Below are 21,977 nucleotides of genomic sequence, written 5' to 3'. Positions count from 1 at the left end.
CTCCAGAATATTCGATTCACATATCGTATGAATTGGTGTTTGCGCATCAGAGCAAACTTTCAAGAATGTGATCAAAGTGTTTGCACGTAAATATCGCAAACGATGTCATGTCGTGCGACAACAAAGTGCTTGTGCTGTTATTTTCAATTTGCATGACATCGGTCTCTGTCTTTCTCTATCATCTTCACTTCCTCTCACCCCCCCCCCTCTCTCTCTTTCGCATGTGAAGACGGAAGTTAAACATAAACTTAAACGTTTCGCACGAACTATTGAAAATAAAAGAAGATCAGTAGCAGAGCCTTGAATTCTTTTGGTTTGCTCCGTATAGCATACGGCCAAGGGCGATATAATGGCATGAACAATTCGTTGACAAATTGAAAGCCAAACACAAACTTAACACCTCAGCGAACCATATCGAAACTTGGTGTGTGTGTGTGTTTTTTTCGTCTCTTTCAAATTCAATGACCAAAAAAGCATACAAATTGCAATAAACTGACAAGCACAATGGATGTAGAACATTTTAACGATGATGCTGGTTGGACAATTATTCAGAGAAATACGAAAAAACCACATGTTACAATTATGCGTTACATTTGTTGATGGTCTCCTTCGACACACCAATTTGCTAAGAAACTTTGTGTTAATCTCGTCGCCTTCTGAAACAAAAAAACGACCTGAAATTGAATGTATTTCAATAAAAAGGCATTAAAGTAGTTGGTTTCCAAATGTATTTATGTTCTTTTTATTCATATTAATTTACTCGTGCTATTGAGTTGTAGTGGAAATTTAATCTCAAATCTTTATCAAACATTTTTTATTCTCTACAAAGAATATGCATTGTTTTCATTGTTTTGTAGATGAATAATAAGTGTGATAAAACATTGGGATAAACATAAATATAGTTTGAAATGATGTGTGTATTGATATATATCATCAGGTGGCTGGTGACCGTTCTGTGAAATCCAATCTCAACAGATCGGCTATATCACAATATATTGATTGAACTAGAGAAAACGAAAGGCAACAAACAAAAACATTGTATACATACGTCAATTGAATCAAGTAAACGGCAAAATTACGGCGCAATAAATAGCATTCTCTTTTGTTCTACGGGGACACGTAAAAGAGGATTGAACTAAAAACATCTACATATACATCATACATATTACTTGCGTTAAAATATATAATAAATTTTTTTTTGTTTATCAATTAACACTACCTAATTCATGTTTCACAACCGTTTCGTTTAATTCGCAACTATAATTTTCGGTGAAGAGATGAAAGAAAATAATAGAGAAAAAAAACACGTATTTATCTTTTTTCGTTGCCGAATGATGTCATATGCTTCAGTCGATTCTCAGCATAGTTAGTCATGATCAACAGATACGATTCATCTCGAATGTTTTTTTTTTTTTGTCAATAAGTTAAAATTTGACTGAATTCAATTATACGGCACCGCCTCTGCGGTCCTTTTTTTATTTAAACCATTTGATTGTTATTTTGGATGGTTGATGTTATTTGTGTTTTCTCAATCAAAATGAATTAGAAATGTGCCTTCGAAACAATTTCTGCCTTTACGATTCTCCGAAAAGTTTCCTTTGAAAACATTATTAAATATGACATTATAAAAACGATAAATTAGCATTCACATCGAGATTTATAAAAAATCAGGCGAAAAAAAGACGGTGTTAAATTGAAATGAGATAAAACACATGACAATTCAAAAAAAGGCGTTAATTAAATGTCTCCAGCAAATCGCATTGATTTGGCCTTGAATTATTAATTCTGATTTCTTAGTGTTAAAAACAATTTAATAAACGTAAACATGGCAATCAATGTTTTAGAATGAAAAAAGTATACGTTTAAATTGTAGAATCGAGAGAATATAAATAAAAACTCCCTTATTTGTGATAATGACGATGATATGCTGCAAAATTAGTTTCGATTTCGATTTTTTTTCTTGTTGTTGATCGTGATGTGTTTTTTTCTCTCACTCACTTGCATTTAGAACATGTAAACAATTAACGAAATTATTGTATACACCGAAATATTAAATATAGCAAATGTTGTGGCACTTCCTTTTTGGGCATGCGCCGATGGATCAGTGGCTGGTGGGAATGGTGCCAATGGAACATTGGCCGGTGATGAAGATACAGTTTGATTGGGCACTATGCTTGTTTCTGCAACGGTTGTTGTTGGTGCAACATTCGTACTTTCTGGTAATGGGGCTAATGGTACACTAGCTTGATTCGTTGTTTCTGGTTGGGGTGCTAGCGGTACATTTGTTGCCAATGGCATGGTGGTGTCGCTACTCACTGCCGATCGTACTTCAGTTTGTGGTGGTTGTTGCATTGTTGTTTGTGGATCGGCGGGCTGTTGAACAGTTGGTTGATTTCCAGATACAGGTACAGGTACAGCGGCTGTTGTAGTTTCACCAACTGCTACAAATGAGACAAAAACGAACCAAATTCAAAAATTGAAAAAAAAAAAAATTATGTGATTTACCTGGAGCTGCTGGAGCTGGTGCTGAGGCTGGTACATTTGATGATGCGGCATTCTCATGAATGATAACTGTTTTATGTTCACTATCCGGTTTTAATGCTCCGTACAATGCATTTCCGGCAAGAGATCCAGCCAAGGAACCTGCCGCCGCACCGCCCAATGTTTGCAAGAAACTACCGCCAGAGCCACCACCGCCACCAACGCCGGTTTGAGGTTGTCCATAGAAATTATTAATAACAGGAGCTGGCTGATTATTCGGAATTGGTGCACCTGGATAACCACCTTGGCCTGGATTATATTGTTGTTGTGGATAATTTGCACCAGCTGTATTATGCACTATCAAAGACAGAGAAATATCAAATTGTAAATATATTGTGTTAAATTGTATGAAATTGGGCCAGTTCAGTTTCAAATAAATACTATAAATTCAAAATCGATAGTTTCAAAAAGCAAAATAGATTGTCGTTTTGAATGAACGGCGGCCAATCAATAATGTTGTTGACATATATCAACACAGGCACAATTGCTTTATTTATAAAACTTAGTCCGATTAGACATAATTGGATATCTTGTGTTTGGATTCAAACGACATGACCACCATCATCACACACACACACACAGTTTTCCATTTATAAAAAAATCATGAAAATCAAAGTTTTGGTCGTTTGTACGAAATATGTCACCAAATTGATTGAATATATACAATTTGATGTGACGGTGGCGACGGTGGGTTTGAACTGCTGTTTGAATTAATAGTTACAATGACACTATTTCGTCCTAATTTAAATTTCTAGTCTGCTTGTTCGTTAATTTTTAAAATAATTTCGGCCAACATGTTTCGATATACACAATTCATACGCTTTATGAAAGCTGAATATGAATACTACTTACTTGGATATGCGGCATTTGGTTGATAAGCTGGTGGTTGACCTACTGGACCAACTGAATGGAATCCGGTGTTTGGATTTTGCGAGTATGGTGGTGGCGGTCCGGCTGGCACATTCGATTGAAAACCTGTATTTGGATTTTGTGAGTACGGTGGTGGTGGTCCGGCTGGTGGATGGGCAGCATGTGGAGTATACGCTGGTGGATTATTTGGATATGGTAATGCTGAATGTGTATTTGATACGGTTTTCGATTGTTCAGCGGTATTGTGTTGAGGTACATTCCAACCGATTGGCTTATTGTTATTGTTTGGTATGGCCGGAGCGCTTGGTGAATGCTGTTGATGTGCTTGATGTTGTTGTTGCACTGGTTGATGTTGTACAGGCTTATGTGTTACGGCTTGATGTGGAGTATTTCGATGTCCATGCGAACCGCCATAGCTTAATGCATAATGATCGGCATTTGGAGATTTTGATTTAGTTCCATCACGACGTGTCGCCTTTGCTGCTTCAATACTGCTACTTGTTAATATGATTAGCACAAATGACCAGACAATCGTTGATTTTTGAACACTCATTTTGTCACACGCGCGTTTTATCTCAACGAGTATTTTATATACGTCTTAGACGCTGGTTCTTGTCACTCACAGTCGCAGCTGATAAAAATCTGGATATAAGATGAAAGAAACAGAGAAATAGTAGTCAGTTTGAAAATATTATATGTATGAAAACAAAATACAACGATAGATATGCTTAATACGACTTATTGTGTGGTAAATAGGAAAAAAAATGCGAATGAGGTGCACATAACAACTTTCACAACCAACGATTTGATCGGCTTCAACAAAAACAACAAACACACAACATAACTAATAAAATATTTTAAATGGCACACAATCATCGCACAGAAAGTTCATGAATATGAAATTTTACACAATAAAAATTATTATGTTTTGCGATTATATTGAGACCCACAATGTCGATGAGCACAGTTTCGAAGAGAGAGAGAAACAGAGAATTGAAAAAAATTATTGAGAAAACGCAAACGACAAGGTGTTATACAGCTCAATGCCGAAAAAGGTCGTTAATTTTCATGCCAATTCAGTTTAAACGAAGTGATATAAATGCAAAATGTAATTTTTATTCAACAGACACTACCTTTATGTATTTCTATTCACTCACTATTCGAATAACGTAAAAAAAAAATAAAATCGCTTACAATAACAGACAGTAAACAGACACAAAGTGAAATAATTTAACGAAATACGATATATAAATATTCGTCATTCAAGTACGTACGATGAATCTTCACTCGATCGAACTGAAATTGAGACTGACTGTGAGATACCTAAAACTCTTAGTTGACTAACGAATTTTTATTATGATGTGTGAGAATGCCTTTACAACCATAACTATATCTAGTATTCGTTAATGTTTCGTGTTGTTCATATTCGTTGTTCGAATATTCATTTGCCGCGCATTTTTTTTTCTCTTTCTCTTGTTGTGTTTGTGTAAGGCAGCTGTAGCCAAGCCAGTTGCACAGTTGCTGTAGCTCTCTATACACACAAACACACACATACCGATGCATGCGAATAAGATGAATGGAGGAAACAAGCATACAATGCGTACATGAACAATTGAATTGCTGTTGTACCAAAAAAACAACAACATGGTATAGGATTTTTTTGGCAAAAAAAAACTTAACACATTTTCTTTCGTATTGGTTTTAAAGATATATCCGTTCACAATACACCGATATGATTCATAAGTGTGTATTTGAATATTATACACACAAAATGTTAATGTAAAAAATAATGAATAATACGTTGCACTCTTTTAACCAATGGAAATGCTTGTATTTTCCATCTCAAATGTCGCCGTCGTCGTGTGTCTATATCGGTTTTGTGTCGTTTGCGAATAGTGTATATGTGGCATGTCCATCCACCGCTGGACAAAAATTGGTATAGTTTCTATCGAAATATTTGTATATATTTCTTAGCGGTTCATTTATTTTGATCACCGTTTTTCTCATTCAAATGATGGTGAATTCGCCGAAAAGTCCATAAATTTAAATTGACGCAGTTTTGTGTTATCAGAATTTAATCTAAAATCGTCATTAGCATTAAATTTCGCAGAAAATTTCTAAAATATGTTCATTTACATATTTAATCGATATTTTCAAGACGGTTGACTCCAAATTATAGCAATGATAAAATTTCATTTCATTTTTATTGTGATTTTTTTTCACCGATAAATATGGGTTTTGTAGCATGTTATATTGCAAATAATTTCTCGATAGAGAAATTTTTTTCTGGCCTCGTAAAATTCCACACTATCGGAAGAATTTAGTTTTATATCTTTATTTTAAGTTTTTTTTTTCTTTCGGGTTTGCCGACAGGCGACTGTCATGAATTGATGTAAATAGTTGCCGTTAGTATATGGGTACTTGAATTGTTTTCGTTGAACTTGACGATAGATTATGCAAAGTTGTGTAATGTTTGAGAAATGGCATGATTCATTCATTATAAACGATACATAGTGTTCGTTTGACTAACGACATCTGTATTGATCAAAACAATCGTAAATGAATTAATCTAATGAAATGTTAATACGAAAACTACTGTTTAGCTTTTCAAATATGTAAACAAACACTCACACTCACACCGACACCATAGAGAGATGGATGACTATACACTTCGTCGATATTTTATTCATTAATTATTTTGATCACAATTCACAATTGGTTTACGTGTTGGCGGTAATGACGTCCAATGCATTGACTCATTGCTCGACTTTTTAATTTCTATTGCGTTATTAAACATCAAAGCTGTAGCCTCAAGGGGTCCGGTGGTAAGAAACGTTGAAAAATCATGTGCTATCAAGTTTATTTTTGAAGTTGGTTTTTCGTTATTATTTCGTTTCGGCGAGTCCGAGTCTATAAATTGAATTTATAAATCAATCATGTTCAGTTCATATCGATTATTTATGAGTATTGTTTGAACTTCCATCGTCAACAATCGAATTGAAATGCATTTAAGAGAAGAAGATGGCAACATAACACCAACTTTCTCTCACCTGGAAATATTTCTGTAAAATGAGTGTTATAATTGGTTACCCTTTTATTCTGTTTACCTTTAAATTAATTAACAGTGAAATTATCTCATTACGAACAATCAATTAAAATTTTTGTGCACGCATAAAGTGGCGCATTGTTCATGCGTTTAGTCATCAAATCACATAAAAGGCCAATGCCGATGAAATCTCTCGATACAATTGTGTGAAATTAATTTATATTCACGTATGCTTTCCCATTATATCTAGGTATATATGATATAAATTTGTTTTTTTTTTTGCACCGATAAATTCTACACTATTTCATAAATCAAAAGAGAGGCAAAAATCTCTCTTCCTATATAAATCAACTTATTACGAATTTCATAGAAAAGTAAAAAAATAATAATAATAAAACTAATCACTCTCACAAGAGAACATAACTCTAATCAAGTAAAAAAAAAACCGGAAAAAACTTAGTTCACTGAATGTTATGCACACAAAAAAGGATGCAGTTTTCCGAAATGCTGGATTGAATGGTGGGCCATTCATTACGAATTTTCACATAGATTGATTTTATGCATCGAAAAACGGCTCTTGACTAAATTGGAATCCAATTGCTGATGCAGCAGCTTAGCAAAGTTCGATGGCATTGCAACAGTTCGGTGGTAGAGGAGTGAGAGATATATACTCTCTCAACACAATCAAAACCGAACTCAGGATCTTGTAGATGTAGATAAGTTTCAAGTGTGATTTCAATCAAATACGAATAATTGATTTGAACTCAATTTAAATCTTTGGCACATAATAGCTTGATAACATGGTAATTAATGGACTTGCATTTATCAAGGCTTTGTGCCCAGATTTGTGTATGTGTAACACTCGGTTTATGATTAAATGGATTTGTCCAACTTCATTCAAATTGATCGGATTTGATTCAATTATTTCAAAAGTTTCACTGCCATTTTTTTTAAACCATTTTCAATCGAATGTGTATTTCGAAAATTGGTTTTCACATTGCATTTCACATAATTCAAATATTTGCACAAATCTACATATAAACATTATTGCATTTATTGTGCTTGATATTTTTTTTATCGAAACTTTCATAAAAAGCGCCATGGTTTGAGCTTTAGTTTGGTTATGAAGAATGTAAAAGCGCCTCGCTGTTTTATATATAAGTGGAAACGGTTAAGTGAATTTTATGTCAGCATCTAAAACTCTTTTTTTCGTCATTTTCACACCACTAAGGTTGCTGCAATCAAATTTTAACTGCCGAATTTTCAGTCGATAAGCAGCAAGGGATAAATGATACTCTGGAAAGTATTTGGAAAGTGAAGGTAGATTGGAGCCAATAAACCAGCGATAGACGATATTTCACCTTATATATAATACTGAAACCTATTGATCTTTTTGAGCATATTTTTTACACTACATTTAAGGTTTTTTTTTCATTAAAAAAGATCATTATTGGGAGTGTGTCAAACGACACGATAAAGCATATGTCGTGTGAAAGTGTTTAAAACAAACTTAAATTACTTCAATTGTCTTACACTACTCCACAATCAGAAATTAGACGTCGATTTTATCTTGCTCTACCTGTACAATTGTACGGCTGGTAATAAAAGAGACTTTAAGCTGAAAAAATCTTAAAAGTGTCTCATAATTTGTATAGGATTTACATAAGATGGAGACTTTTATACTCAATTGTACATACTCTTTTCTTCTTTTTTTTTTATATCACAATAAGTGTCATACAGAAGTATTTTATTCATTTTTTCCGAACATATGTCTCTTTTTGGAATCAAATTTTGTCCATCATTTGATGGTTATATACTTTGATTTTGGCCAACATCAAGTGAACTTTGAACACAAATTTATTTGTATGTGTATCTATTTAATATTTGAATGAGAAGAAAATGAAACAATATTAAAGTTCTAATTTTTTTTAATGTTCAGACTTTTTTATTTTATGATTTACTTTCATTAAAATTAGCAAAATGGATATTTATATTTATTTATCAACGTCTCTCGGCTTCAATTCGTGTCGCACCCAAATTCCTTGCTTTTGGATGAATCCCAATGATTTCAAACGTTTTGAAATGGCTTGATGAGTCACTCCCAATGATTCTGCAATTTCTTCTTGCGTTTGATATGGATCTTCATCGAGTAATGTCTCCAATTCTTCATCTTCAAACTTTTTCGGCTGACCTGGGCGTTCTTTGTCACTGATATCAAAATCATTACTTTCGAAGCGTTGAAACCATTCGTAACACCGTGTTTTCGATAGAGCATTTTTGCCATAGGTTTTCACTAGCAAACGATGACTTTCAGCAGCAGTTTTCTTTGCGAAAAAATAGCTGAGTAAAACTTCCCGCAAATGCTGTTTTTTCCTCCAGTTTTTAAAATTTTCCATAGTTGAAAAGAAAAAACGTCTGCCCAAGATAAAATATTTGTTTTTACTGCTTTGACAGTTGTTGAATGACACTTTCAAATGACATATATTGCATTCATATACTACGACACAATTACAAGTGGTGACAACTAGCGTCAAATTCCCGTTATTAAGTTTTAGTCCCAATATATCAAAAGTATATCAAAATATAGTGATTAATCATTAATTCAATAAAATATGTCGACGTTAGGTATGATTTGACTGCTACGCGGCAATTGGTAAATGTAATATTATGCTGGGGTAAATTTAATTTGTTCGTGTCGTTTGTTTTGAAAATATGACAAAATGGTAGAATTCGTACGGTAATTTGGTAAAGTAATATTAAACTTACAAATTACCCTTTACATTTACCAAAATTTTTTTCTCGGTGTACCAATGAATAATTTGATCCCAATATTAATCCACCTTGTTGTTATGATTTGAACGAATGATAATTTGTTTGCACACTTATTATTGTTTTGCATTTTGTTATGTAAATAGTAAACGATTTTCAATCTTCGATTAAATTGAAATTAAAATCAACAGAGATACATTTTAATGTATTACAATACAACAATTAAAAAGCGACGATAAACCAAATGGAACAACAATTCTTTATCGATGTGAATTCACCACTGAAGCGGTTTACGAATATGAATTCGATACAATTCAAATGTCAGAGATTTTGAATCTTATGTTTTTAAAAGAAGCTTTACGAACGGTTAAAAATAAAACGCAACGGTTTTTAATTCATTTTAAAAAAAATTTCAACTTTTTTATTGTTTTTCTGTTTTTCGTTTTTTCTCATTTTTTTTTTCTTTTAAATTTTCAGTTTTCTTTTTAAAATCTTAAAAGTAAATTTCATTCATGTAAATACGTTCACTTTTGCATCTCTTTTTGTGTTTCAATAGGTAAAATAATTTGCGTTTTTTTAGGGCACTGTTTTGTTGCAGTGCTATTTCTTACGGAGATGGAAAATGTGTACGCCGTTTCTCGATCGAATTTTTAGTGTTTGTTATGTTTTTCATCTTCGGTTTTTAAAGAAAAATATGATCAAAAATGTTGAGCTGGTGTTATCTATTGCCATAAAATTGGAATTCAATTGAAATTAACTGGTTGATTTGAAACTTGTTATTTTTTTCTTTCATTCTGTCATAAACATAACACTTAAATCCGGTAATTGACATGAATTCAGAAAAAAAGGATATGATAACTTCTGTTTCAGTGAAAACCATTTATGTTTTGTTTCTCTCTGTCTCTCTCCACCTCATCCCTCCCATAAAACAGTGATTTTGGTACATTTCGTCAATCTTTCAATCGTTATGTTCATTGTGTTCAAATAAAATGTTTATTACGCTTATTTCATAAAAATAAAGTGAAAATATCTATCGAAAACTTTGTAAATGTGTAATGTTAACACAAATTTTGGCTCGGTTTAAATTTGTTTTACTTTACATAATTCACCGACATCACCTTCTTTTTCAAGAATCAAATTTAATAGAAAATAATTTCATAAAACAAAATAAAAGAAAGAGAGAATTTCACACCATTTTATAACATACTGACAAATATCAAACAAAAATATTTACAAAAATTAAAATTCTAGTCGATCAGAGAACATAACTTTTTTTTGGCTATTTTTTTAAAGTACAAAAAATGCTTTACTTCGCTACTAGAAATGGAAAAATGTATTTTCTTTGTGGGCGAACACCAATGTTTTTTTTTTTTCAATTTCAGCTGCCATTCTGTCGCGTGTTAAATTTGGTGTGGCGCGATTACACATGCTGAAAATGTGTTCTCTTCTGTGTCCTCTCACATTCCCCCCGGATCTTGTAAATTATATATTAATAAAATAGCGTTTATTACATCTATTGAAAATATCGAGAGGAGAGTATGTTTTTATTCAGACATTACTCAGCTATAAGCGCTGAATAACATACTCTCTTCTCGATATATTCAATAGACAGAGTGTTTTGGTTTTTTAAATTAACTGTTTTGAATAAACCATGTTTGTACTCCTTTCATTTTAAAATTGAATGATTTGCCCGTTTTCACAATTATTTTCATTTTTTTTTCTCTTTTTTTAAATTATTAAATGCCAAACGATATGACAAACTACATTTAAAAAAAAATTAAATACTGATTTTACCGGAATCGATTTGTTATTCACTATGTTACTTTTTATTAAGAAAAAGCAAATAAGAAGAAGAAAATAATTAAGAGAAAATTCTTGTATTGCATTTTGTATTATCCATTTTTTTAAAAAAAATTATTCGTATTTTTTTTCCTCTTCAGTTTGTGCTTGTCCATAGTATAAAAAAAAATTGCATTTACATTGTAACAATGTGCCAGTTCTAGACCGTCATTTGAATTTTTTGACAAATTAACTAATACAATTCGTAAATACGAATTGCATTTTTTAAACTAATAAACGACTTGGAGAATCTATCGTTAAAATTAATCGAAAATTATTGGCTTTGCTACGTGTAATTATTTTAAACAAAGAAAAATATCGCGCGCCTATCATTTCTGTACATAACATTTTTTTTACTTGAACGAAAAAAAATTAATAAAATCACAAAAAATTCATCGATTAAAATCAATAGTTAATGGAATTTGTTTTTTCTTCAATGAATGTTTCTTCGCAATATCGAGAACGAGTTTCGTTAAAATGGATATTTCCATATAAATTCTTAAGCGTTTGCCCTCCTGGTTTACAAACCAAGACCAAATGCAGTCTTTTTTTTGCATGGATTCACTATTTCGGTATATGCTTTGAATTCAATATTGTAATTTTGACTGCAATTTATATCGGTGTTTGTGTTGTAAATTGTTCATTTTTTTTATCTTTCTCTTCAGTTTTTATATAAATTACAAAAACTGCTCTAGAAAAATAAAGACGATAAATGTCTATTCTTTCATTATTTCTTTGGATGATTTGAATAACCCAAAAAAAGGAAGAAGCTGTCATCTGGTTCCAGTTTGCTCTCTCTATCTCTCTGTTCTCACGTTTTGTGGTCGGCCATTTGCCTTCCATCATTCATTCAAAATTATAAACAATTTGCCTACTCTTTTCGGCTCTTGTGCGCACTGCGTTTTTCTTCTTCTTCTCGTTTCATTTCAAAAAATATGGATTCTGTTTTATAGGATTGTTTTCAGTTTGTTTCATTCTAAGTTCTATATTCAGCTGTCAATGCTTTTCTATCACAACAAATCGAATGAAGAGATGTGAGAAAAAGGTTGTCAGAAATTTTTCATGCAAAAAATTTGATTCATTTGACCATTTCACCCGTTGTATATGAAAAAAGAGTATGAAAAAAAAAACTATTATGTAAATACAATCTTTTTTTGCTTTCTTTGTTTTTCGCTTTCATTCTCTTTTTACAGTTTAAATTGTAAAAATGGTTATAAGATGCAACATTTTTTTCGTTTTGTTTTGAATGTTTTGTGATTATTTGCATTATGGTAATGCAACTGCATTTGTTGTTAATTCGGAGAATGCCTGTTCTAGGCAATGCTTCAATTCGGCATATGTTACAATTAAAATCGATTGCTCATCCCTCGACACAAGTTGAACCTATGATGAAAGGATTCAATTTTGATTCATTCGGTGAACAAAAAAAAAAAAAAACAATTGAATGAGTGTGTTACCTTTTCTAATGTGCCAGCATCCAATTTGTTCAAACACTGAATGATGTGAGCATGATCCAACCATGGAGTTCCATCTTCATTAACCGCATGAAATAAAAAGTCCCTGAACAATTTAAGCATGTATCGATCGCCTGTCTCCGACCATGTTACGTCCATATTCAACCTATTTATTTGTTTCATGCAAATTTCATTCAACGCTCGCATATTTTGCTTCCAATTTGAAAAAAATCTTACTCTGGCCGTTCATTGATGCAACCCAATTTAACGAGCAGTCTGTACAAGCGTCCATTTTCCATTTCCTTGGCCAATTCATCTTCTTGCCGGTCACATTGGCACTGTAAAGCGTCTAATTGAGTATAAAACCGAGCCCCAATCATAGGCATTAAATCCGTTACTGAACGCCGATTTGTCGTGGTTGTTAGCAGGTACCTAACATTTTGTAAGATAAAACAAAAACAATATTTTAGACATTTCAGAATCAGGATTTGGAGTTTAATATACTCACAGAACTAAGTTTCTTAAATCGGATGAATAATTCCTCGATACAAGTGATACACTGGACTGGATTCGATCTTCTTGAACTGAGTGTAAGCATCGACATGCCAAGGCTAAAACTAATTTTCCTAATGACGTTAAGTCTTCCTGAAATTTTATTGATTTATAAGATCACAAATGATTTTTTGGTTAAAAATGAATGCATCACTGAATCGTACCTGTTGATAGTTTGCAATTGCGGCGGCTGGATTTGTTTGATTTGGATCAAAATAAATAATATCGGAAATGCCAACAAAACTAAATCGAACACGTTTGCCTGTCACAATTATTTTGGTTGGGTCAATGGTCCTGCAGATTTGAGAAAAGCAACACATTCAACATGAATATATGTGAAATTCTTGTCTTGATGGGAATTTAAATCGAACATAAAACATATTGCTCACCTGCAAGCAAAACCCGCTTGATGTATTGCACGCAAACCAGCTGTCAATTGCATGATTATTGCCCAAATTTCAGTTTCAGGTAAATATGGTCCATTTGGAGTTCGCTGCATATTACTTTTATGGCTGAAAGAAACGAAATAACAAATCCTTAACATTCATTCACTGATGGAGCACTCGTAAAATTGATTTACCTAAACGGTCTAGCTTCTCCTTGGAATGGATCTTGGTAATTATTAGAATCTGAAGTCGGTGTAAAGTATTTAGCTAATAAAGTTTGAGATCCCGGATGATAGTCGTACACTAAAACCAAAGCTGTAAGAATAGAAAAAAGAATGTTTCATTAATTTAAATAGTCATAAAAACGGAATTTACTGCTTACATTGATCGCCGAAACTTTTTGTGGTGAACACTTCTCGTAGTTGTACAACATTTGAATGTTGGAATTTTTTCCATAAATCCACAATGCCCATACATTTTGTCGATTGTAAGCGGAAACCTATTCCAAATGAAAGATATGAAGATTTATCACGTCATTTATATCACGGTTTATAGTCACATGTTATATATTTACCGTGTAATCTTCGGAGGCAATATCTGATTCCAGTTGATACATGTGTTGCTTTGTACGTCGATGATGGAAGTGGAAGTTTTTGATGAATAGCCAATGTCTCCAACAAAAATAACGAATGATAATTATCAATTTCGTTCGGAATATCTGAAACAATTGATTTGAATATAAATACGAAAATTGTGCACAAATTGATTATGTTACCTGGATTTGGAATTGTATCAACCAGATTTGCGATCTCGTTACGAGCTAATATGTCATTTCGCATATCATCTGGTATAAAAATGGCAGAAGAGAGCTGTGTTCTTGGTTGCATGTTAACCACATTTGATGATGGCCCCGGATATACGTGCACCGCTTGTGAGTAACTGATATTCTGTGAACTACTATGATGCGATAATGACAATGATGAATCGGTAACAATTGAACTACTCGTTTGATTTGCTGAGTGATTGCCCGTTGGATAAAAATATGTGGTTCCGCCGACATTCTCCTGAAATGAAAAAAAAAAAAAAAAAAAATGAAAATGATGATAAATTCAAAAATTGAAAATTGAATGAAAAAAATAATACCTGATGTATATTCTGCGGCACATTCGATGGAGGTGAAGGCGTTAATTTCGGCGATTCAACACTATGAGGAGATTCAACGCGCATCAAATTTCTACTAGCTGAAAATGAAAAAAAAAAATTATATGAGCAATCATCGATAAATCGATTCGTTAAAATGTGTTTACCTTTACTTGGTGCTATTGCATATGCACTTGATGCGCCCGTACTGGATTTTACCGGAGTTATATTATTTGCATTCATCACAGATGCGTACGGGGAGTAAAAATTTGGTGATGAATTTACTTTCGATGGAATGAATTCAGGTGATTGTGGTGTTACCTAACACGAAAAAAAAACAATGCTTATTTAAATTAATTAACCGTCACACAGTTTTTGCTCTTTATATTTTTTTGTTTATAAGTAGTAGCCGATTAGTTTGAAATGAGAATAGAAAATGTATTTTTTATCCAGGAATTCCAATAAACAAAATCCATAAACCGAGATAAAACATTTTCTTTTTTTTTTTTCAAAAATTTGGTGATTTGGTGATAAGGTTGGTTATTTCAATCAAATTTTATGACATGATTTTAAGCACAAATAGTTTAATGATTTATAAACATAACACATTCGATACAAATCGTTTTTAATCGAAATGACAACAAAAACAAATGTATTGAATATGAGAAACAAGTTAATGTTACGTGGAAGTGTGTATGTGAGTGTGTATGTATGAGGTCAATATGCATGTGGTTTTGTTTTCTCTCAATTTTCTTATTTGTTTGTTTCATTTAAAATTGCTCCAAAAAAAAATTGTATCGAACAATCGATCATACCTGAACATTTTTCAGTGATATGGGCGAATCTATGGTCATTTTGTTCAAAACTGCCGAAATACCATACGTAGGTGTCGAAACAGTGTTTTGACGATTCTATATGAAAATGAGTGTGTGGTTGTAAAAAGAATACGAAGTAAAAAAAAACGGTGTGTCCCAAGTCACCCAAATAAAAAAACACCAAGAAACCGAAATAAAATCATTATATATATGTATATTAAGGTATGGAAATTGTGAACGAAAAAAAAAAATATGATAAGATCTAATGATTCAGCAATCCAATATAATACAATAATAAAAAAAAGCAATTAATCAATTTATAACAATTATGGTTGTTGTTTTTTTTGGAAATGAAATCGTGCCAAATGTACAACAAAAGATTTTTTCAATGCTTTTTTTTATATCGTTGAAAAAACAATTTGTACAAGTTAGTAGATGCATGTAATGTGTAATGTATCGTTAGCATTTGTTAAATATTATTCATAAAATGATTATTCTTGTAATGCCATACCATATATGTAGCTAGTTTACTCTCAGATGGTAGTGTTGCTGTCGAAATTCCATTGCTTGGTGGATAAAAGATCGGATCCATTTTCATGGATGATTCTAAAAAGAAAAGAAAACAACGTTAACCACTAGAAGAAGAAAAATGTGCAGGTAGAAATGAGAAAATCATCGTCAAACAAAGGTGTTTCATGAAAGAAAGTGAAATCATGCATTGCGATTCATGAATTTATAATAACTACTAACATACAGGATTATTAATGGAACATTTCCATTTGAAAAGCGATTAAAATTTTCGTCACTCTCTCCGGCGTTCGGCGTTTTTTTCTTCTCTCTTCATTGTTCCGATGAATATCTCTTTTGTTTTATATTTGTAATAATAGCATGAATTTCTAAGTGGTCTTGACCTCATAAGTGACACACACACAAAATGGGTCAGAACGACTGCGACGTTGCAGTGGTAAAATGTTGAAGTGTTGGCTCGCGCGCGCAATTTCACGCGAAAAGCATTTGTCGCATAATGCGTGTAAAGTAAAACGATTATCAATTTTTTTTTCGTTGTGAGTGTGTTAAATTTGCATCAAACATGTTTTGCAAACAGATTGACGTTTTATTTTACCAGCTCAGTAACAAATTTATTTTCATCACATCGTTTGTTACGAGTTATCTTCGGTTCTAATGTTTCGTTGTCAAATGGCTTTCGAAAAACGCATTGCACCGTTACCATTACCCAGTAGCCAGTTTCCAGTTTATCTTTCTATATAGATATATTTAGATATTTAACAACGAGGGCCATTTCATGAGACGGCAAACACAACATTCAAAATTCAATACGCTTCGATAAACATTGAAATCAATGCTCACGATCTATATATAAGTACTGTGGATTTTTTTTTTCTGTTATAATTTGCTTCATTTCAATTCGATCATTTACCCATTTTTGTGTGTCTATTTGTGGTGCGGCTCTATTCGTCTGCGGATAACTGCTGCTACTTAATTTGTTAACACTCTGACTTTTCTTGATACCTAGACAACGAAATATTCGGAATGTTACTGTTATTATTACTATTTGTTGTTGGTTTTTAGTTATTTGACGTATTCGTATCATTTTTTCAATAAAACGTTATTTGGGTTTTGTTTTGGTTGGTATCAAAAACATATGTGTGCGTATAATTGTTTTCTTTTTTTGAAAATGAATGACACATTCATGGCAATATGTCATTCAAGACAATTGGCAAAAACAAATCTCTTTTTGTGTTTGTATTTCACTTTATTGTGTGTGTGCGTGCGTTTTTTTAACGCGTGTCAATTTTTATTGTATTTTCACCGTTTTATAATATGTAAATGTTGTACGCTAATTTCTTGGTCACACAAAATTAAAAAGTGGCATCAATTTCACATCGAAATACATAAGAAAAAACTAAAATACATTTTAAATACCGACGCCGACCACAATCAAAACAACAACAAATACACTCAAATCTATTGAATAATTTAAGTTTGAAGAAGCGAAAATATTTTTTTTTCTATCTACCACTTTCTCTCTCAAACACTCTCTCTTTCTCTCTCGCGCTCTCGCTCTCTCTCTGTCTCTTTCTCTCTCTCTCTTTCGAGCGAACACTAATGCGCTTAATTTAAATTGGAATTTTAAACTGCAAATTTCTTCCTCACAATAATTTCGGCTGCTTTTCGTACGGCTCCGCCGTTTCATTGAAAACAACAACAGCCACTTCAGCAGATAACTGTGCAAATAAATATATTATCCTTGAGTTTTTGAATTGTTCGATCGCGCGTTTTTTTGAAATTTTATGTTTGCGTGAAATGTACGTTGGAACATCTGCAGAAGAGAACAAATACGTCGTATTATCGTCAACGGATCGTCGAATTAAATCGTAATAAATGCGAATTCGATCGGATAAAACGAATGGAGCGTATGGAATGAATGAAAAAGGCATTCTCACACGATTGAAACGTTTAAATAAAAACATGCTAAACAAAAATAGAATGAAAACTTTGCATAATATCGGAATATCTCTTATTATCTAGTTTAGTTTTACGAAAATACCGCTCGTTTTATTCATTTATGCGTCACTGCTTTTTTTTTTCAATTTTTATTCTTTTCAAATGAAAATGAAATGGAATTCTCTCAAAAGGTCACTTGAAAATCATTTTTTTTTCATTCCAGTTTGTAAAATAAACAGATCACAATCATTTTTACATTTACTTATTGCACATCGGATGGGTCAATTTCGGCATTTTTTTTCGCAATATTTAATTTCTTTGCCGTTTTAAATAATTTTGTAAACATTGATCCATTCGGCATTTTAATGAGCATTTTGCAATTACCGATCATGTTGATTTTACAATGAACGGTGTGGCGTCATTGATAAAAAATTCCGATTATAGCACGAAAAAAATGGTTGCTTTGATTTAATTTTGTTCATTGCATCACCGAACTTGTACCGAAGTGATATAATATTATATTAACCGCGTGATATGATTTTATTTGCTCTTGCATATCACATGTAAAGAAATAAACATGCTCAACCACATTCAGAAGAAGAAAAGAAAAAAACTTTTAAAACAATTGACTATGAATAAATTTTGTTTTGAATGCATCGATATTCGGTTTGAAAAACACTTGCATTGACAGAAGCATGGCTGTAATATAACAACAACAAACCGCACACACAACACAATGTGAATCCGGCATCAAATCTCAAAATGTTGAGCATGTGCGTTCTATTTGTGTTCGTTCGTTTGTTTTTGCTGCCCCGTAGTTCGGTTCACTTGCATATTATCCGCACGATCATGACTCTCGAATGCATAGTTGCATTCAAGAGATGCGCCGCATGTTAATGATGCATAAAAGGAACTCATTCATACATGAGTGCGTGTGTGCCAAGTAGACGAATGCCAAACGCTGTTGTGTGAATGGTGCAAAATACGATATTTCATTTCATAGATGCATTTTTGGATGTCATGGTTTTTTTTTATTCATTTGTGCGCCCCAATTCAAAGAGAATTGGTGCAAAGTAATCAGGCGACCGTACGCACTTACTTTTATCATTTATTTTCACTATTCGTACTGAATATGGTGTAAATTTGTTTGTTTGTATTGAAAATCATATGAGAACGTTTGTAACACTTTTTTTTTTCAATTTATTTTCACTGTATTTGATTTCGGTCATTTTTCGAAACGAAGACAATTTGGCCACATAGTGTGTGTTTGGCATGTGCACGATTTTAAAATGATCTCAGTTCGTTTACTGTACTACGTAGAAAAAAAAACTACATTCATGCCGCTGAATAGTATTCGATTTCGATGTATGCTATGCGCTGTGTTATACATCGAGTCATTAGTGCGTCGCAAATAAACGTCATATGTAAACGCGCGTTTATGAACCATTTGCCCTTAAACTTTATTCAACGTTTGGCTGCTATTTCGATGTGCCATTGTTTTTGTTTCTTTCTCACATCCACCAATTGACTGTGTGCATTATCAAATGAAATGCATGCCCATGATAATTGTATTTGTATTTGTTGTTGTTGTATTTTCTTTCTAAAAACGCAATCAAAGGTAGAAAACAACCATTTGGCTTTAAAAAACAAAGTGGGATAGAGTGAGATAGGGAATGAGAGTGTGAGCTTTTTTTAACTTTATACGTATTCAACTCGATTTTCCATCGAAACAACAAGGTCACACAAATTGCTTCCGATTCGAAGAGAAAATGTATTTGTAAATACGTGTGTGTGTGTGACTGTATTAATGTATGAACGACAGATTGTTTGGCGCTAAATAATAACAACAACGTTGTGTGAGTTGCGTTTTGTTAACGTTTCATTTTTTATCTATTTATGTGTGTAAAATATAAAAATTGTGTTAATCAAATAGAATGATGTAAGAATTTTCATATCATTTTGTGTTGTATCAAAAATAGCCAAGCGCACTCTTTGTCTCTCTGTGTCCGGACGCACGTATCCATTCAAATCACTCATTCATTCACTCACATCACCAGTTGATTATCATTCATAATATTTACCTGTTTGTTGAAATTTTTTATCGAAAAACATTGTGTCCCAATTGGCAATTTTCTCTCCCCCATTTATGAATTCAGGCTTTGAATGATCAGCATGAATTTGTATTACACCACCGTACCCCCGTCTTTTGCGCTCTCTCTCTCTCTCACTCTCTCACTCTATTTTTTTCAAACACTCGCACACATATACACACTCTCTACTTCTTCTTTCTTTCTTTTTCTTCTCAGAGTCCTTCTCATTTAAAATGTGTATTTACCAAAGCTAGATGGTAAATAATTTCAAGCTGGGTGCACTGATTTTCCTTCAGCTTCAGTCAGGTTGATATATTCTTTTCGAAATTTTTTATTAAACTTTCCAATTCACTGTTCAATTTTGGGGGGAGGCCACAAAACAAAGCTACAAGTAGTCACGTCTTGTCACCTTTCTTAACGTATTATTATCTTCTGGTTGTTTGTTGTTGTTTACAAAAGAACATACATTCGTACCGAGAGTTATGCGGGGTCTTACTATTGCTTCCTCTTTTTTTATTTTGAAAATTGGCTGCTATTAATAATGCCAAGAACAAATGTAATACACATGTAGTAAATGATACAACCACTCGTCACCTTCAAATTGTCACAAAAAAATGATTCGACGATGTCAAACGACTCTCGAATTAACTTAATGATTTTTCTTATGTTTGAGCAAAATTTCACCTGTTTTGTTGTTTGGTTGATTGATTTGGTGTGTGTGGTTTCTTTTAGAATAAACTGCAAATTTTGTTGGTCGGCTAATTACTTCGATTCGTGCGATTGATTTTAATTTTATTACCCGGATTTGTATTTGTTTTCTGAATTTGTGCGCTTTCAATATCCATATCGCTCGTCTAATATTCAAATATATATGTTTGCAACAATTGTTCACATTCACACGCATGCACGATTGTATCATTTAAAAAAACGAAAAGAAAGAAAAAAGTGTTTTGTCACGGAGTGAGCATCATCATCATATCGTTTGATTTGAATTTCATCTGTAATAAATTCGCATGGCTTCTCTTCTCTCTCTTATTTTTTATTTTCTTTATTTATTTAATTTATTTTTGTCTGCTGTTCGGATGCTATCATATATATCATCACAACAAAAGTTTGCATTATTCTCTTTTCTCTTCTCTTTTCTCCCCCGGGTGGTAAGTACACAATCTTCACAATTTTTTGGATATGGCTTAGAAAGCTTAGATCAAATGAAATGAAACACACACACAGAGTATTCTCTATCTCTTGCATTTAATTTAACATCACTGATGAGATGAGAGCTACACTTTGTAAAATCACAAGCAACACAACAGTTCGATTTCTATAATTATTTTATTGGTATTTAACAATTGTTTTTCATTTAAAAGAAATGAGTCTCACTCAAAATTTTCGACTTGTAATTGTTCTTATCGGATCGAGTAGCAAAATAAAACAAAAAAAGTTGTATTAAAAACAGCTGTCGAAGCCATTTTGAAAACTTGCGTTTTTATTTTGTACTATGTGTTTGTGTTTGACAGATTTGAAAACCATTCACATAAACAACACCAAATACGCTGTGTGATACGCTTCTGTTTGAGCCTGGGAAATTTTTTTCTCTTTCATATGTTTGTATTCATTATTTTTTTTTTTTTTGCTTTACTTACTATATCCCGCTCACTCAATCGCACTGCACTAGTTTCACCTACGGTTTGTTTGCTTATCGAAATGTTGAGTGGCTTGGCATTTGGAATGACGACAGTTAGAAAGCCATCAATTTGACGGCTCTGATTGATTTGACGCGGGTTTTTATTCCATTTTTTTATTTATTCATTTCTTTTTCGTGGGCTTTCATTTTTTCAATTGTTTCGGTTTTTGAATCGTTTTTTAAAATGAATTATATACTCTATTAGAATGAAGAGGAAAAGAGAGAGAAATAAAACAATTACAGAAATGTCCCATTTGGGGTTGTCCGATTATTAATGGTGTGCACCGATTGCAAATGGTCGGTCAACTTCATGCCACTGGTTACA

The 21,977-nt window shown here is 32.7% G+C and overlaps 2 protein-coding genes across 16 annotated transcripts; both read right to left on the bottom strand.

Annotated features, from left to right (window-relative positions):
* Positions 1 to 714: 714 nt before the first annotated feature.
* Positions 715 to 4,788, bottom strand: LOC116352126 (mucin-7-like). 4 transcript variants are annotated; one of them, XM_031784471.1, is made up of 4 exons: positions 4,545 to 4,721; positions 3,394 to 4,053; positions 2,506 to 2,838; positions 715 to 2,438 (listed from the first exon to the last, which is right to left on the bottom strand). In XM_031784471.1, the coding sequence occupies exons 2-4, from the start codon at positions 3,962 to 3,964 to the stop codon at positions 2,005 to 2,007; spliced, it is 1,338 nt and encodes a 445-aa protein (XP_031640331.1). In that variant the 5' UTR covers positions 3,965 to 4,053; positions 4,545 to 4,721; the 3' UTR covers positions 715 to 2,004. The 4 variants fall into 4 exon arrangements, with proteins under 4 accessions (XP_031640331.1, XP_031640321.1, XP_031640311.1 ...); XM_031784461.1 differs by having other exon boundaries at positions 750 to 2,441; positions 4,686 to 4,788; XM_031784451.1 differs by having other exon boundaries at positions 750 to 2,441; positions 4,606 to 4,727.
* A 5,799-nt stretch (positions 4,789 to 10,587) lies between these two features.
* LOC116340949 (PAN2-PAN3 deadenylation complex subunit PAN3) lies at positions 10,588 to 21,507 on the bottom strand. 12 transcript variants are annotated; one of them, XM_031767852.1, is made up of 15 exons: positions 20,653 to 21,499; positions 15,924 to 16,018; positions 15,413 to 15,508; positions 14,765 to 14,918; positions 14,601 to 14,698; positions 14,233 to 14,521; positions 14,032 to 14,175; positions 13,840 to 13,956; positions 13,652 to 13,772; positions 13,461 to 13,583; positions 13,236 to 13,365; positions 13,028 to 13,164; positions 12,757 to 12,951; positions 12,523 to 12,685; positions 10,588 to 12,448 (listed from the first exon to the last, which is right to left on the bottom strand). In XM_031767852.1, exons 1-15 carry the CDS (start codon positions 20,885 to 20,887, stop codon positions 12,332 to 12,334), a joined length of 2,214 nt encoding a protein of 737 aa, XP_031623712.1. In that variant the 5' UTR covers positions 20,888 to 21,499; the 3' UTR covers positions 10,588 to 12,331. The 12 variants fall into 12 exon arrangements, with proteins under 12 accessions (XP_031623712.1, XP_031624038.1, XP_031623623.1 ...); XM_031768178.1 differs by adding an exon at positions 16,851 to 16,942 and having other exon boundaries at positions 14,032 to 14,521; positions 20,653 to 20,675; XM_031767763.1 differs by having other exon boundaries at positions 14,032 to 14,521; positions 20,653 to 21,507.
* Between the last annotated feature and the right edge of the window lie 470 nt (positions 21,508 to 21,977).

Source organism: Contarinia nasturtii, unplaced genomic scaffold (genome assembly GCF_009176525.2).
Source record: "Contarinia nasturtii isolate CC-2019 unplaced genomic scaffold, AAFC_CNas_1.1 Cnas_scaffold_78, whole genome shotgun sequence".
NCBI lineage: Eukaryota > Metazoa > Arthropoda > Insecta > Diptera > Cecidomyiidae > Contarinia > Contarinia nasturtii.
The sequence above is the reverse complement of the archived record's forward strand: the minus strand, read 5'-3'. Positions and strand labels throughout refer to the sequence as shown.